At 45.7% G+C, this 16,769-nt stretch overlaps 1 protein-coding gene across 1 annotated transcript; it reads right to left on the bottom strand.

The window, feature by feature from the left end:
• Nucleotides 1–13,733: 13,733 nt before the first annotated feature.
• NDUFB11 (NADH:ubiquinone oxidoreductase subunit B11) lies at nt 13,734–16,736 on the bottom strand. The gene is made up of 3 exons (XM_045538523.1): nt 15,992–16,736; nt 14,135–14,265; nt 13,734–13,960 (listed from the first exon to the last, which is right to left on the bottom strand). Exons 1-3 carry the CDS (start codon nt 16,196–16,198, stop codon nt 13,834–13,836), a joined length of 465 nt encoding a protein of 154 aa, XP_045394479.1. The 5' UTR covers nt 16,199–16,736; the 3' UTR covers nt 13,734–13,833.
• Between the last annotated feature and the right edge of the window lie 33 nt (nt 16,737–16,769).

Below are 16,769 nucleotides of genomic sequence, written 5' to 3'. Positions count from 1 at the left end.
CCCGAGCAGCTGGGACTACAGGCATGTGCCACCATGCCTGGCTAATTTTTTCTATATATATTTTTAGCTGTCCATATAATTTCTTTCTATTTTTAGTAGAGACAGGGTCTCGCTCTTGCTCAGGCTGGTCTCGAACTCCTGAGCTCAAACGATCCGCCCGCCTCGGCCTCCCAGAGTGCTAGGATTACAGGCGTGAGCCACCACACCTGGCCCAACCAAACTTCTAAAAAGAACATCTGGTTGACAGTGAATCAAGATATCTGGTCACCCTGTGAACCGAGACTTAAGGTCAACTCCCAAATCAGAACATCTTGTCAAATCACAAAGCAGGCCATCTGGTCAACGTGACTTACCAAAAGGCAATCTGCCATAGTTCCTGAGGGTCCCTGCACATTCTTCGGCGTGCCAAGAATGCAAGGCTCTGACCATTCTTTACATGGCCCACTTCTCAGTGAGCTGAGATAAAATCTCCTTCCAGACAAAAAGCAGGCTTGTTACTGCTCATTATAAAAGCAACCAATCCCCCACACTCAGCGCCCCTCTCCTATAACACAGCCCATGCGTGACCAGGCATGCATCTGGAGCCACCCGCATTACTTCCTTGAGACTGGGGGGCATGGAGAACCAGTCCAAACATCATGCTATATGCTCCGGTGTTGAGCCTAAGAATACTGAGTTATAGAAATGCCCCCTGTATTTCTGGAGACAAGATTTGATTTCAGAAGTCAAATAAGGCTTTGCCTTAAAGAAAAAAATGTGTTAGTTCAAAAGCTGCCTGTCTCAGGAGGGCGTCTCCTTGGTCAGTAATAGCTGCACTTCAAAGAGACAGCTGTAAACTGGGCCTATGGTTCTCACCTGTTTTGAAAGACAAGGCAGGCCTCTTCCTAGAGCCATGGGTTGCCGGAGCTGACAAGGACCCCCGGAGATGAGAGCTGATCAGAGAGATATGCTAATGGCCAAGCCGGGCCCAGACGGAACCATGCGGTTAAAGTAGTTAACACAAAGCGCAGCTCATGTTGACTTCTGAGATCATCTCTGTCTCCAAGAACACAATCACCGGAGCCAAGATGGCTCTGTTTTTTGCTAAAGTAATAGCCTTATCAGAAAACTTAGAAGTTTGCCCTAAGAAGATTTTACAACTCATTGTTCCCCTAGTTAGAGTTAGTTAAAGGATCTGTAGTAGCCTTTTAGAAGACTTTGACCCTAAAGCAAACTGCCTGTTAGTATGTAAATCCCGTTGCCCTTGGCAACAGGAGCTTGTATCTACCCTATATCATACCTGTGTGGATTTTAAGTTTTGGATATATTTTTGGTGGGAGGAAATATCCCCATCTGGATACCCTCCTTTATCTATTTTCATAAACCTTTACTTTATAAACTATATCTTTGGCTCTGTGTATTATTATTATTATTTCTGTTTCCTACTATTTTTTCATCCTTTGCGATGACCCCTGCCTGAGAGACCTGATCGGAAGAAAAAACCTCTTTGCTGGGAGCGTAGCTAACTCCCTGCAAACTGGCGTGGTCAACTTAGAGACCTGATCCGAAGAAACAGAAAAAAACCTCTTTGTGGGGAGCGTAGCTAACTCCCCGCACTCCGGCTACTGCTTTTGCTGGAAATAGTAAAGTCCTTTATCGCTGACTGAAGAGTCTCATGTCTTCCACTTGCATCCACGAAACAGGTTAGCTTATTAGCTTGCAAGTAGGGTAAAATCTCAGACCTTTTACAGTTCGGGACATTGATCCTCACCCATCAGACATTGAGTCCAAGGTCTTTGGGCCAGGCATTAACAGCAGACTCCTCATACCAGGCACTAAGTCCGTCTTCCTCCTGCCAGATTCCAACTCCCAACCTATGCTGCCAACTACTACTTCCCCAATTCCCAGCCCCAAGAGGCTGACTCCACACTAACAGCTCTGGAGCTTAAGTCCCCCTTTTGCTACCAAGACTGAGTCCTGACCTCTCCTGCCAGAAATCAAATCAAGATCTCTGCCTACAGAGGATAAGTCCCAACTTATGCCACCAGCACTAGGTTCCCGGATTCCCCCTTCAGAGGCCAAATCTCTTTTCCCCCTCCAGATGCTAAGTCCTGATTTTTCAGCTCCAGAGTCTAAGTCCCCACTTCACAGTCCTGAGATGAAGTCTGCAATTTTCTTTGCAGTGGCTAAGTCCCAACTTTCACAAGCCATCACTGAAGCTGTCTAACCACCCAACCTCACCCTGGGCATTTCATGACCCCATTTCTCAGGCAGGAGAAAAAGAGGGGGACTGGAGAGGTAGCCCTGGAGACTGCCATAGAGGATGCAGAGTCCTTTTGGAACAGAGCCTAGGGAAAGCAGGAACAAATAAGGTGGTTCCTGCTCAGGGACCACCTATCCTCTGTGTCTGGTTGGTCTTTATTTATTTATTTTTTGAGACAGGGTCTCGCTCCATCACCCAAGCTGGAGTGCAGTGGAGCGATCATAGCTCACTGCAGCCTCCAACTCCTGGCCTCAAGCAATCCTCCCACCTCAGCCTCCCAAAGTGCTAGGATTACAGGCATGAGCAACTGTGCCTGGATGGGCTGGTCTTTAGATAATGACCCAGGCACCTGGCGGCCCCATTTCTTGGGTAGAGAAGTTTGGAGAACAGCAAGACTGACACGGGAAAACCCCAGCTGTCAACACCAAGGGTGAAAAGGCCTTTTTAGGAAGGGCCCACTGGAGAATAGAGGCAAACCCAAATACCAGCACGTGTTCCCCCAACAGAGTTAGCTGGACGTGCAACCAGAGTCTGGGCACTTGGGGTCCCTATCTCTTGGGCAGGGAAGGAAAGAGTTGGGGAGAATGGCACAGATCAGGGATTCATGGCAAGTGCAGTGGCCTTTCAGGAGGAACACTATAGGAAACCGGGGATCTGAAGCCCCCCTACATACTCCATGCAGCCAGCTGGCCTTCCAATAACTGCTAGGGACTTTATCCCAATGTATGATGTGGAGAGATTGACGAGTGGTGCAATCCCATGGGATGACACCAGGGGCCAACGTGAAGGATGCAGAAAGCTTTCAGGGAGAACTTCTGTTGAACAAGGGCTATTTGAAATTCCATCTGAGCTCCATCCTCTTCAGCCATCTGGCCACCTGACATTGTCCTAGTCACTCTCTGATGCCATGGTCTAGAAGGTTGATTGACTTCCTCAGCCTCCGGGGGCCTTCACACAGGGTGCAGAGGCCTTTCTGAAGATACCCTGTAGGTACCGAGCTCTAGCAAAAGCCCCAGAGAAAGCTCCTCACACTTTAGGAAGCTAATTGTTTGACCCTAGCCCCATGGCTTTCCAGCTCCATTTCTCAGCAGGTGAGGTTGGAGAAAAGTAGGACAGACTTGTTAGTCCTTTGGAGGCTTCCATGGAGGATAGGAGGGTAGGCTTGCTGTGACCCCAGGCTCCTTCCTCTGCAATTGGTGGGACCAGCACCAGCAGCCTCTGGGGCCTCTGCAGAGGGTACAGAGGCCTTTTGGAGGGATGACCCAACATGCAGGGCTGATCCCTACCTCCAGAACAACTCCTCCAACTGCAGCAGGTTAACCATGCTGCTTCAATCCAGTGACTTCCCAGCCTTGGCCCTCAGCTGGGAGAAATCAGATAGCACCTGGAATTATTTGATGAGTCCCCGAGGGGCTCTGCAGTGAAGAAAAAAGCCTTTTGGGGGGATTATAGTAGACCAGAGGGCCATCCACAGCCCCACACTGTGGTCCCCCATCTACAGATAGCTAGCTGTCTCACATAGTCTGGGTTGTCCTCCAACCCCCATTCTTAACCTGGGGAGGTCAAGGAGGGGAGGAACCAGCACCAGAAGGCCCCAGGGACCTGTGCTGAGGGTTCAGAGGCTGTTTGTGGGGAACATCTCTAGGAAGTCCATGGAGGCCAACACAACCACAGAGGGTTCAGAGGCCTTTTAGAAGAAGTCTTCCATGGAACTGGGGTGATCAAAATCCCCAGGATATGCTCCCCCAATCCCCACTGTAGCCAGCTAGTTAATCAACCTCAAGTAGGGAACCCCAGCCTTATTTCTAAGCCTTACCCAATCTTGACCCTGATCCTGAAATCAAACAATTGAACACTGACCTCAACCTAAACTTAACCCTAACACTGACCCTAACCATGAACCTGACCCTAACACTAATCACAACCCTAAACCTGATTCTAAACCTGGCTATAAACCTTAACCTTGAAGCTAACCATAAACTAGATCCTAAACATTACTTGATCATAACCCTGACTCTGACCCTAACCCCTAACCTAACCCCAAACTTGATCTTTTTTTTTTATTTCAGAATTTTATGGGGGTACACGTTTTGGTTACATAATTTGCTTTTGTACAGTTTGAGTGAAAGTTACAAGTGTACCCTTCACCCAGATAGTGTGCACTGTATGCAATAGGTGTGAATTTACCCATCCCCTCCTCCAACCCCCACCTACGTGATTTCCCTTGAGTTTTACTTCCATATGTGCACATAAGTGTTGATTGATTAGTTCTAGTTTAGTATTGAGTACATGTGGTATTTGTTTTTCCATTCTTGTGGATAATGTTGAGCATTGAAATGGCCTCCTCAAAAATGGTCACAAGGATTTCTTTCAGAGCCTGAGCAAAAGCAAGACTTCGTCTCTACAAAAATTTTTATATGTAATTCTGTGCTTTTTTGTACAGACAGCTTACTTTCATCTTCATTTACTCTAACTCTCCAGAAGATATTACTTTTGAGTAAAATTTGTAATTCTGAGTATGTTTTCAAATAAAGCTCTTAGTTCTACCTAGATTTACTTTAACTCACTCTCTCTCTCCAAGGAATGAGAGATGGGAAACAAAAGGGCTGAAGACTGATGGTTCAGAATAAGCTCAGAACCTCACATTCTTTGCCAAGGAAACTAATTCCTGAAAGTTACAGCAAATCTGGATTAATCTAAGCATTATAAGAGGCTCTGAGCGCATCCCAGCTTATCTCTGCTGGTCCTTGTCAGGTGTCTTGTTCTGTGCCCAGTGTCATTCGTGAAGGGAGGCAGAGGGGCAGTGTTGGTTGTCAGGACTGTGAGTGCCCGGGGGGGCGTAAAAAACAAAAAGCCTCAATCTTTGTGCCGCCGCAGTACCAGTATGGGAAAACAAAAACCTTGGGACGGGTCCAAAACACTTTTTTAAGATTAACTGAACGCGCTGCCGTTTTGGTTTTCTCCTGTAACGCTTAGAGAGTGCCTTTCATCCAGACCACCCGGGTTGAGTGGCAGACAGTATGGTAAATGTTACTCTGTGTGTGTGTGTGTGTGTGTGTGTGTGTGTGTGTGTGTGTGTGCCCACACGCGCGCGATTTTTTAAAATATATATTCAAATTTGATGAATCAAAAGCCCTTTTCAGGATCAGATCCCAAACCGACCCCTCTGAGCTCATTTTTTCGAAATGAAAGCTTCCACAAAGAAGCCACGTTTGTAGGGCGAGTGGAAGTTTTTGGAAAAGGGAGAAAGCGGATTCCGGGGGAGGACAATGGTGGCCCCAGAGGTCGCTATGACTTAAGAGTCTTGGCGGAAACAGAGGCTGGAAGTGCGACCAGAGAGTGGTTTTCATTTAGGTGGCATCTGTTCAAATCCTAATTTGGAAAGGTGCAAAGGTTGCTGCGCCTTTGTTTTTAATATTTTAGCTTTTTCATTTTCATTTTCATTTAGTTTTTATCTTATAAATTTAATTTTGCTATTTTACCATTGTATTTTTTTATGTTTTTAAAATTTTTTGTAATTAAAAAAAATTCATTGCTGCTGGCTTTTTTTTTTTTTTTTAGACAATCTCACTTTGTTGCCCGGACTAGAGTGAGTGCCGTGGCATCAACCCAGCTCACAGCAACTTCAAACTCCTGGCCCCAATTGATCCTTCTGCCTCAGCCTCCCGGGTAGCTGGGACTACAGGCATGCGCCGCAAAGCCCGGCTAATTTTTTCTATATATTTTTAGTTGTTCAGCTAATTTCTTTCTATTTTTAGTAGAGATGGGGTCTCACTCTTGCTCAGGCTGGTCGAGAACTCCTGACCTCGAGCGATCCACCGACCTCGGCTCCCCAAAGTGCTAGGATTACAGGCGTGAGCCACCGCGCCCGGTCCCTGCTGCTGGCTTTTTAAATTAAAATTCCAAGAAAATTTATTCACTCCTCTGGTGTTAACAGGTCTGGGGTCATACAATTATGATACTTTGGACCTATTTGTAATCTATAGAGTATTTATTCATTAATTCATTCATTCTAAAAACCCAGGCCGGGCGCGGTGGCTCACCCCTGTAATCCTAGCACTCTGGGAGGCCAAGCCGGGTGGATCGCTCAAGGTCAGGAGTTCGAGACCAGCCTGAGCAAGAGCCAGACCCTGTCTCTACTAAAAATAGAAAGAAATTATCTGGACAACTAAAAATATATATAGAAAAAATTAGCCGGGCATGGTGGCGCATGCCTGTAGTCCCAGCTACTCGGGAGGCTGAGGCAGAAGGATCGCTTAAGCCCAGGAGTTTGAGGTTGCTGTGAGCTAGGCTGACCCCACAGCACTCACTCTAGCCTGGGCAACCGAGCGAGACTCTGTCTCAAAACAACAGCAACAACAACAACAACAACACAAACCCTGTTATATGTACCCCCAGAATACTAAGGTCTGGTAGGAGACATAAATAATAAATAGTGATTACTAAGTATTAATAACAATTGATGAGAATAAGATAGAAACTCTGATAAGAGATTCAGTGAAAGTGCTGTGTTATTTTGTGTTGATTATGTCTGCCAGCAATATTCATCATGTACTGCATAGAACCGTGATTATCTTTTATTTAAATTTTTGATTATTATGGGTACATAATAGTTGTATCTTTTTCTTTTTCCTCCTAGTTGGTTTGTGAGAAAGTTGTGAGCAGTTTTGCACATGGAGGCTTCAATGTCTGACTAACATTTACTGACTGTATCTTCTAGGAACAGTTCTAAATGCCTTTTACATATGATCTCATTTAATCCTCACAAATAAGCACCTTTATTATGCCCATACTACAGATGGGGAAACATCTGTGAGTGGCAAAACTGGGATTTGAACCCAAGCAGTCTTTTAATTTTTTCTTTTTCTGAATGGAGAGTTTTTTCTTGACCAAGCAGCCTTAAGGGCTGCACTGGAACAGTGCTTTTTTGTTTCCCCTCTGTAAAATGGGGGTAATAATACATGTATGGTGATCGGGACATATAGTTAGCTCTGAATACATGACAGCATTTATTGCTATTATAGCCGTGGTTAAGGCTCTTAGCCACCCTGTAAGTTAGGTACTAACATGACTCCCCTCTTCTTCAAGAGGAAATAGGTTATGACAGAGTAAGTGACTTGCCCAAGGCCACTCAGGTGGTGCGTGGTCTAAATGGGCTCCAGCTGTGGTCACTTTCCTGCTATAAACCCTTCCCAGGTTCCACACCCACCTCTAGATAAAGTCTTGGCATGTCAAGGCATTTGATTCATAAAGTTTAAATATATCTGTAAACACACACACACACAGCTCAAACCCTGTGTGATCTGACCCCAATCCACCAGTGCTGCTTTATCTTAATGAGTTTAGGGTTTTTAACGCCTCGCCTCTTCTCTCTTCTCTTCTCTTCTCGTTCATTAAAATAACATTTTTTAAATTCCTGGTACCATCACGATAATTAAAAGGACAACACACCTAATGCATTTTGTGTGTGCTATGGAGGGAAAAAACTCAATAATAAATATAAAGAGGCCGGGCGTGGTGGCTCACCCCTGTAATCTTAGCACTCTGGGAGGCTGAGGTGGGAGGATTGCTTGAGGTCAGGAGTTCGAGACCAGCCTGAGCAAGAGCGAGACCCTGTCTCTATTAACAATAGAAAGAAATTATATGGACGGCTAAAAATATATATAGAAAAAATTAGCCGGGCATGGCGGCGCATGCCTGTAGTCCCTGCAACTCGGGAGGCTGAGGCAGAAGGATCGCTTGAGCCCAGGAGTTTGAGGTTGCTGTGAGCTAGGCTGACGCCACAGCACTCTAGCCCAGGCAAAAGAGCGAGACTCTGTCTCAAAAAAAAAAATAATAATAATAAAGGAAGATTGGGAGGGAGGATTGGAAATTTAATTAAGGAAATCCCCTTTGAGAAGTTGTTCCAAAGACTCGAAGGTGAGGGAGTTAGAAAGAGAATAAATTGATAAGCTATAGCATTGCACAGCCCCCAGAGGTATACCTCAAGTTACACCTCACTGCATTCATCAGTGGCTGCTCTTTTCTTACATTTCTGCTAGAATCCTGAAACCTCATTCTACCCTGGCAGAGTTTCCCAGATCATCTCTACCTTTGAGACAAATGACTCCAAGAACCCTGCAGCTTTTCTGACAACCACTGCTAAAGGCCTGGACTGGCCTTTTTCAAACGTTGTCTCAAAGAACAACCACTTTCAGTACCAGATCCAAAACCTTGCAGTAGTGACTGCCAGGGTTCCAAAACCACCTTCTATCTTGGGTCCACAATGTGAACATTCCCAAAACCACAGATCCCACAATTTCATTTTTAAGAACGAATGGGTGGGAAATTCGTACATGGGCAAAGAAAGATTTCTCACACAAAGATTAAGATTAAAAGTAGTAAAAAGTTTATTTTTCTGAGAAAGAAAGAAAGAGAGAGAAAAGGAGGGAGTGGCTATGACACAGGGAGGAAGGAAGGAAGTGCCAGGCAGCTGAGGAAAAGCTGTTCAGAGTTTTTAAAGGGTAAAAATTCATTTTTTTATTCTCTGTGTCAACAGAGTGATAATAGAAGTAGCTGCAAAATTGTTGCAGGTGTTCTTTATGTTTTTTTCTTTTTTCTGTGAGGCCAGCTTATCTTAGTCCTTGAAATGTGTTTCTGGCAGGAACTGAGGCAGAGAGGTGGAGCGGTTAGCTCACACCCCGACTGTCCACTTAGGGCTCTTCAAGGCTGAGAAACAAATTCTTAGAGATAATGAGTTAGGCCACAGGTGTTTAATTAAAACAAAACATGAGTTCTCTCTTCAAAGGGGCAATTACATGCTGTGAGTTTTCCCCCTTACTTTCTGTTAGATAGTTTATTTTCCTCAAGATAGGTTATTAGTAAAGCCACCTTTCATTTCCCCCCCTCTCCTTGGTAAAAATTAAAATTCTTTTTAAGGAATTCAGAAGCTGAGGAATTTGGATGGAGGTCTCATTTTTTGGAACTGCTTTCTGCTGGACTCAGTCATAGAAATGCCCCTATGGAGAGAGTTCATTTGGGTCATGAAGGGTTAGGGGTTGAAAATGGATAATCTTAAAAGCAAGATTCAAGGCAGAATGGGGGTTTCTCTGGAGAGAAACCACTACCGCTTGAATTTGGATTTGTATGAATGTTACCAGACAGCAGAGAATGTAGGGTCTGAAAATGAGTACCAAAAGCAGAGCCATTAGGGGTCTTAGGAGGGGTGTTAGTAAAGAAAACTAAGGCCACACTTGGCGAGAACAGTTTACAGTGCTAATTAGAGTTCCCAGTATGGGCAAAGGACTGACCAGCCTGGTATGTAAGCTAAGCTGTTGGTGACATTCATGGAATGACACAAGTATAAATAGGAGGAAAAGGGCAATGAGGAGTCATATATACCACAGCATATTTAAAACTCACAGTTTTAAGGCTTTTGCCAAGTTAATTGGAGTCTGGTATCCGTGATGGGCTGGCAGATATAAGCCGGTGGACTTTTAGGGAGTTTGCCGTGGGTGAAAGTAGGTTTCTCTGGAGGATCCAGGACAGAATTTTCAGAAGCTTAGTTGTAGTGGGAGTAGTGAGAATTATTTAAAAAGGGCCTTTTTATGAAGGTTGGAGGGGTCCCAGTTTGTCCTGGGAAATCCTTGAGTAAAATTCAATCTCTAGGCTGTAAATGGTGTGTGTTTTTTTTTTTTTAAGAAGTTGTCAAGTGAGTTATATTGTTGGCAGGTAGGCGCCAAGTGGGAGTGGGGAAATTGAGGAGAAAGACTATAGGGGAACAGCATGCCCATACATAAGTTTAAAGCAGTTAGGAAACAAAGTCTTCTTAGGGAGGATGTGTAGTCTGAACTAATTTCATCCCTCGGCCCTTATAATTTCACATGTTTCTTTTGTGACAGTCCCTGGGCCTAGAGAAAGAATGTTTGTAGTTTTAGTAGTAGTGAATAAGGTTGGGCCAGGCAGAATTTAACAGTTTGAGATCCTGGAGATATCAGATACACTTTGCTATTTATGTAATATTTATCATGACTCTGGAAAACAAAGCAAGAGAATTAGCAATGTTTCAAACAAAAAGACATTAATATATATTAGGTCTTTTATAACATTTTTTTAAAGAAGCAAACCTTGGACTGTAGTTGATTATAAACTGTTGTTTAAGAAGAATTAAAGTAAAATAATAATTGCCTGTGGATGATAAAAAGTCTTATAATAGCCATGGTAAAAGATGCAAAGGAGATCTGGCCATCTCCGTGACACACAACAATTGAGTACATAATTATTATTGATAATATAATACCAAGGCATATTAGGAGATTTTAAGAATCTCATACAGTTTTTGAATAGATATTTATATTTATACAAATAAACCCAAAGAAAGTTAAACACCATTTTATATTTGACAATGGTTTTCTGTATAGTTTAACATATCAGTAAGCCTAATAAGTTTTTGCTGGACTTCCAGTGTCTCCACTATTAAAAGTTAGTTTGAATTTTCCCAACCCCTTGGGTAAATTCACACCTAACGGGTACAGTGCACACTGACTGGAACACTTATAACTTCAACTCAAACTGTACAAAAGCAAATTATGTAACCAAAATGTATGTACCCCTGTAAAATTCTGAAATAAAAAAAATAAAAAGGTTGATAAAAATTTTTTAAAAGTTAGTTTGAGGTTAAAAGAACTGAATTAAGAATTCTGTGTTTGGAAAGCTTGTCAAACATTACAGTTTTAAAATTGTTGTTTAAATAGAATCACAAGTCACTACAAAACAATGACCTTCATTTAATTAAGAGTGATAGCTGGGCACGGTGGCTCATGCCTGTAATTCTAGCACTCTGGGAGGCTGAGGCAGGAGGATCACTTCAGCCCAGGAGTTGGAGGCTGCAGTGAGCTATGATCACACCACTGCACTCCAGCCTGGGCGACAGAGCAAGACCCCCGTCTCTAAAAAAAAAAAAAAAAAAAAAAGTATAATTACACTTAAAAGAAGTTCAAAACCAGACCATAGTAACCTAATGTTAGAAGTCAGGAATGGTTACCTTTGAAGGGGGAAGGAGGACCTGAAGGGAGCTTCTGGGGCTTGTTCATGTTATGTTCCTTGACCTGGGTGCTGATTAATGGGTGTGTCTAGTTTGTAAAAAAGTAAATGAGCTTTGTACACTTTATGTACATTTTAATTCAACAACTAAAAAAGAGCCAGGCTGGGAGTGGTGGCTCACGTCTGCAGTTCCAGCACTTTAGAACAGCAGTCCCCAAACTTTTTGGCACCAGGGACCAGTTTCATGGAAGACAAATTTTCCATGGACGGTGGGGGAGGGTGGTGGGGGACAGGCAGGGTGGGGTGGCGGGGGAGGCCGAGCTCAGGTGGTGATGCTGTCGCCGTTTTCCTAACAGGCCACGGACTGCTACCACCCAGGCCCAGGAGTTGGGGACCACAGCTTTAGATGGGGGCATTCCTAATGCTCTGGGAGGCCAAGGCGGGAGGATCGTGAGCTTTGTTTGAGGTCAGGAGTTTGAGACTAGCCTGAGCAAGAGCGAGACCCCGTCTCTACTAAAAATAGAAAAAATTAGCCAGGCATAGTGGTGTGCGCCTGTAATCCCAGCTACTCGGGAGGCTGAGGAGGGAGGATCGCTTTAGGCACCGCACTCCGGCCTGCATGACAGAGTAAGACCCTGTCTCAAAAAAAAAAAAAAAAAAAAGAAAAGAAAAAAAAAAGAGGCAGCCAGTGTGGCTGGGCCACAACGAGGGAGGGGAAGGTAGTATTGCTGCAGTCAGAATGAGGGCCAGGGCATGGATCTTAGGATTTGGTCTAAGTGCAGCCTGTGGTTTTTTTTTTTTTTTTTGTTGTTGTTTGTTTGTTTTTTGACCAGAATGGAGGCTTCTTGAGAGCCTGAGAGCTTGATAAGGCAGAGCTAGGGGAATGGGAAGTGTTTGTCCTCAGGAGCAAGACTCCCTCTCTTAAAAAAAAAAAAAAAAACAACTGTATGCCTGAAGGCATAGATGGGCAGGGAATATCACCTTTGGTATCGGTATCAAATGTTTATCAAGCACATGCTTTACCAATCACTGCTCTAAGTGAACAGGACATACCTGAATACCTGCCCTTCTGGAGTTTACATCTTGGTGGGGAGTAAGTGGAAGAAATGTGCTCTCTGGGCCACATGCTGCCATTCATTATAGGGGGTTTTACTCCAATATACTCAGGTACTTGGTGGCTGGGATAGCATGCCCCTTTCACTTTTGTAGTCCCGGTAACTGCAGGTTGGTGGGTGGAGAGTGCTCCCTTTCCACGTTATTATTCTCTGCTTTGACCCTTACGAGGAAGTACTGGGGGGAAGCATTTAGGGTTCTCTTCACTTACAGGAAGGCACTTGTGGATACGGCTCCTGCTTCAGCCACACCCAAGAGGACCCGGGCTCCCCTGGGACTCAGCAGCTAAGAGCAGGCCATCAGCCCTGGTGGCGAGTCCAGCAGGCCGGAATTCTTCTGGTAGCCCGTGGCTGGGGGCTCCTACACCCTCTGAAGCCCCAGGCAGGGACAAGTGCAGAGATGGTAGCAATGAGTACATGAGGTGGGGATCTGAATGTATGTGAATTGTGGAGGGCCAACGGGGAGAGGGCAGAGGTGCCAGGAGCATGAAGGGCTAAAGCCAGGACTCAACAGAAAGAAACAAAGACAGCCAGAGACAGAGCCAGTCCCTACTCCATGTGCCAGACTGAGAGTGAGCAAGACCCTGATGCAAGGAGACAGCCTATTTCCAGAGAGAAAGAAAGTGAGGCGGGAAAGACTTCTTATTGAGAGACACAGGAAGACAAAGAGGGAAGGGGCAGGGAGAGAAAGGGACACACACAGAGATGTGTGTCTTGAGTCAGACCATCCAGATTTGGGGAAGAAGGGAACAGAGAGACATCCAGACTCACCAAGACATAAGACAGAGGCAGTAACCCCAAAGCCTACAGAGAAGCAGAGAAAGCAAGGAGGGAGACAAACACCCACCCTCAGCAATAGAAAAGCCTTGTTCTGACCCTCCACCCTCAATCCCTGGTCACCCTGGCCCCTTTTCAAATGTAGGAGGTCCCAGTGAGGTGGCTTAGCTCTAAAGATGGCTGCCACTAATTTCTTCCTTCATGCTACATCGCCATCCAGAGGAGCCCTGAGCCACCATATTAAGAAGTGAAGGCTATTCTGCTGGACAGAGGCCACCTGGAAGATGACTGAAGTGCCAGACATGTGAGTGAAGAAGCCATCTTGGATGCCCAGCCCTAGCCACCATGTAACTGCAACTACCTGAGACCCCAAGAAGAGCCACCTCACTTAGCCCAGTCAACCCACAGGACCATGAGAGATAATAATGAACTGTGGTTTTAAGCCACTAAGTTTTAGGGTACTTTGTTACACAGCAATAGACAACTAGAACATGCAAGAAAGGCTACAGTGGCCCTTTTAAGGTTTCTGACACCCCCACCCCCATAGCCCCTTCACAACAACCAAAATCAATACTAGCCAGTTAGACTTTCAATCCCTTTAATTAGGTGCTCTGAGGAGAGGACAAAGTGGCAGACAGGGGTGAGGAAGGTGGTGCTTCTTGAGCCCCACTCAGCAACTGGTCAGTCCTCATCCTCTGGCAGCTGGATCTTGCTGGGGTCAAAATAGTTGGATTCCATGATAGGGAGGCCATTGGCCTCTCGGTATTTCACAAGCCTCTCAGCTTCCCGGCGGGACCACTCCTGCATCCTGGAGGCAGCAGCAGCAGGGGTAGATGTTGAGGGAGCTTCACTGGACACCCATCCCCCATTTCAGGTCCCCATTCCCCAACGGTACAAGGACAAGATTCCTGGCCAAGTCCCCCTCAACCTCCACCCCCACCTCCACCCCCTGCCCATCCTACTCTCTCGGACACCCATGAACCTGTAGTCAGGCAGATAGGCCACAAAGGTGCCACCAAGGACCATGACAATGGAGAAGCCAAAGAAGAAGACGACCCGCATGTTCCAGACGTCCAAAACAGGGTCCTTGTCATAACCATGGTAGTCTGGGTTCTGTGGAAGAGGAGAGGTCAGTGAGGGCTTCCTCCTGCTCCACAGCCTTATGCAGGCTCTGCAGAACCTAGTCTCCAAACCCCCTCCCTCATTAAATTCCTATTTCTATTCTTAGGATGTGTCAAGCTCCCTCCCACCACAGGGCCTTTGCACTTGCTCTTCCCTCTGCCTGAAAAGCCTTTCCTCCTGATCTAGTCATGGCTAAATCTGTCTCATCATTGAAGGTTTTGGCTTCATCACCACTTCCTTTAGGAGGCATTCCCGAGTCACGCTATTAAGTTGAACCACAGGAAACTGCTATTTTTATAGGTCAAAGATGGTTGCATATTGGCAATTTCTTATGGTGTAACCTGATAAAAATAGCCCCCTACATCCAAGTCACTCTTCATCCACTTATCCTGCTTAACTTTCTTTCTAGCATTTATTTGTTTACCAAAGTAGCACCCCAGACCTTCTGTACCACATTATTTTATGATATTATCTATTATATTATTCTACATTATTATTTTTTTTTGGTAGAGACAGGGCCTCGCTATGTTGCCCAGGCTGCTCTCGAACTCCTGGCCTCAAGTGATCCTCCCCCCTCAGACTCCCAAAACACTGGAATTACATGCATGAGCCACTGCACTCAGCCTATATTACTCTATATTATTGTTTTCTAATAGTTTACATGTTTATTTTCTGTCTTCCCCACAATCATGTAGGCTCTATGACAGCATAGGCCTTATCTGATTTTCCACATTGCTGTACCCCTAAGTCCCTGAACTGTACCTGGCATACAACAGCCCTCAATACATATCTACACAATGAACAAATACATGAATAAGCATCCTATATATCCAAGCCCCTTAACCAGAGGTTAGTTTTGATTAAGTAGTTACTATGTGCCAGGCCTTTTCACATACACAAACCTCACAATACCTCAGTGAGGTGGAACATGACAATAACAGACACCTTCTAATGCTGAGTGCTTATGAAGCACCAGCTGCTGTTCTGACCATTTTGACTCATTTAATCACATGAGGCAGGTGTGTAGTATTTTATTTTTAGAAGCTGTCCTATTGTGTGTGATTGGTACCTATCTTGTGTGATTGGTACACAAGAAAAAAAGAAACTGAGGCACCAAGGGGTTAAGCGACTTACTCAAGGTCACACAGCTGGGTAACTGTCAGTGCTTGGATTCCAACTCGGGCCACCTGACTTCACAGCCTATTCTATTAATACAGCACAGCAGACCTAGTAGCCCTAAATTCAAATACCGGTTCTACTACGTATTCAGTTATGTGAGCTTGGGCAATCCACTTAACATCTCTGTGCTTCAGTTTCCTCAGCTGTAGAATGGATATAATAAATAATAGTGCCTACCTCAAAATCGGGTTGTTTTGAGGATGAGTTAATGTACTTGAAGTGTTTAGAACACAGACGGCACAAAGCAAGTGCCTTATCAGCGTTTAGTATTATGGTTGTCGTGCTATAGTGCTTCTCATGTGTTTTAAGCGCTGCCCACTTCAAGTTTGATTTCTGTCTGCAAAATAAGGCCAATCCCACCTCTGGCCATGGACCAAAATCAGGGGACAAAGGAGGAAAACAAGCTATGCAAAATTCCCAGGTCTTCGAAGATTTCGCCAGTTGAGCAATCCTCAGCCACCTGAGAATGTCCTCTATGGTGCCCCGTCTGCCGGTCCCCGATTGACCCTTCCGGCGTTCCGTTCCCCCTCCCTCTCACCTTCTCGTAGAGGTTTTCGTCCTCGGTTTCTGGGTCCTCCTGCCAGCGCATGGTCGGTTCTGGCGGCCGCTTTCCCGCCACAGCGGACGGAGCGACCACAGCCCTGGAAGAACCGGATTGCCAGCGAACGCGGGCAGCCGGGAGCCCTCGTGACGCCACTGCCACCAAAAGGCGGCGAGCGCACAAACCTAACAGCCCACCCGCCATGACAGTGCTGCAGGGTTTCAGGGGCGGGACGGAAATGCGACTGTGCGCAGCTGCAGTTGGACCGAGCGCGATAATTATCGCTCCGCCTCCGCCACACTAAATAGGTCCTGGGTGTGATTTTGCTTTCAAATGAGGTGGGGCGTTTAGGAGCCCACTCTCCGTCCCGTTTTCATGGTTTCGCGGGACGAACCATTCTCTTATCCCCTCGGTCAGGCTGAGAAATCTCTTATTGATAGGTCTCCTCATTTCCTTGCTAGGAAGAAAGCGGTGACATTTGGGTGGATACAGTTCCTAGCCAGTGGCCCAGAGATTTCCCTTGCCCTTTGGGGAGAGAGGTGGAGCTTCCTGTAGTCTTTCATCTTCAAAGGAAGTCAGGCTTCTAAAAAGCGGGCCTTGCCGGATTGGCTAATAGCTCCCCTTGTTCTCCACTTGTGAGGCGTTTGCTCGGGCAGTGGGGAGGTGGCAAATGCTTGCCAATCAGAGCAGGCCAGGGCTGGCCAACGGCGTGCAGCGACCAATCGACGAAGCCGGCCAGAGCGCGCTCCCTTAGTAGGTGGATGGTGGTCGGAGC

The sequence above is a fragment of the Lemur catta genome, chromosome X (assembly GCF_020740605.2).
Source record: "Lemur catta isolate mLemCat1 chromosome X, mLemCat1.pri, whole genome shotgun sequence".
NCBI classification, from domain to species: Eukaryota; Metazoa; Chordata; class Mammalia; order Primates; family Lemuridae; genus Lemur; species Lemur catta.
This window is presented reverse-complemented; position numbering and strand designations above follow the sequence as displayed.

What these genes read in the sequence shown, in the direction of transcription:
- NDUFB11 (XM_045538523.1), bottom strand. Translation starts at nt 16,198, where the DNA reads ATGGCGGGTGGGCTGTTAGGTTTGTGCGCTCGCCGCCTTTTGGTGGCA. An exon ending in ACGAAAACCTCTACGAGAAG is followed by an intron (nt 14,266 to 15,991) that starts GTGAGAGGGAGG and finishes CCTCTTCCACAG; the next exon opens with AACCCAGACTACCATGGTTA. An exon ending in GCCTATCTGCCTGACTACAG is followed by an intron (nt 13,961 to 14,134) that starts GTTCATGGGTGT and finishes TGCTGCCTCCAG; the next exon opens with GATGCAGGAGTGGTCCCGCC.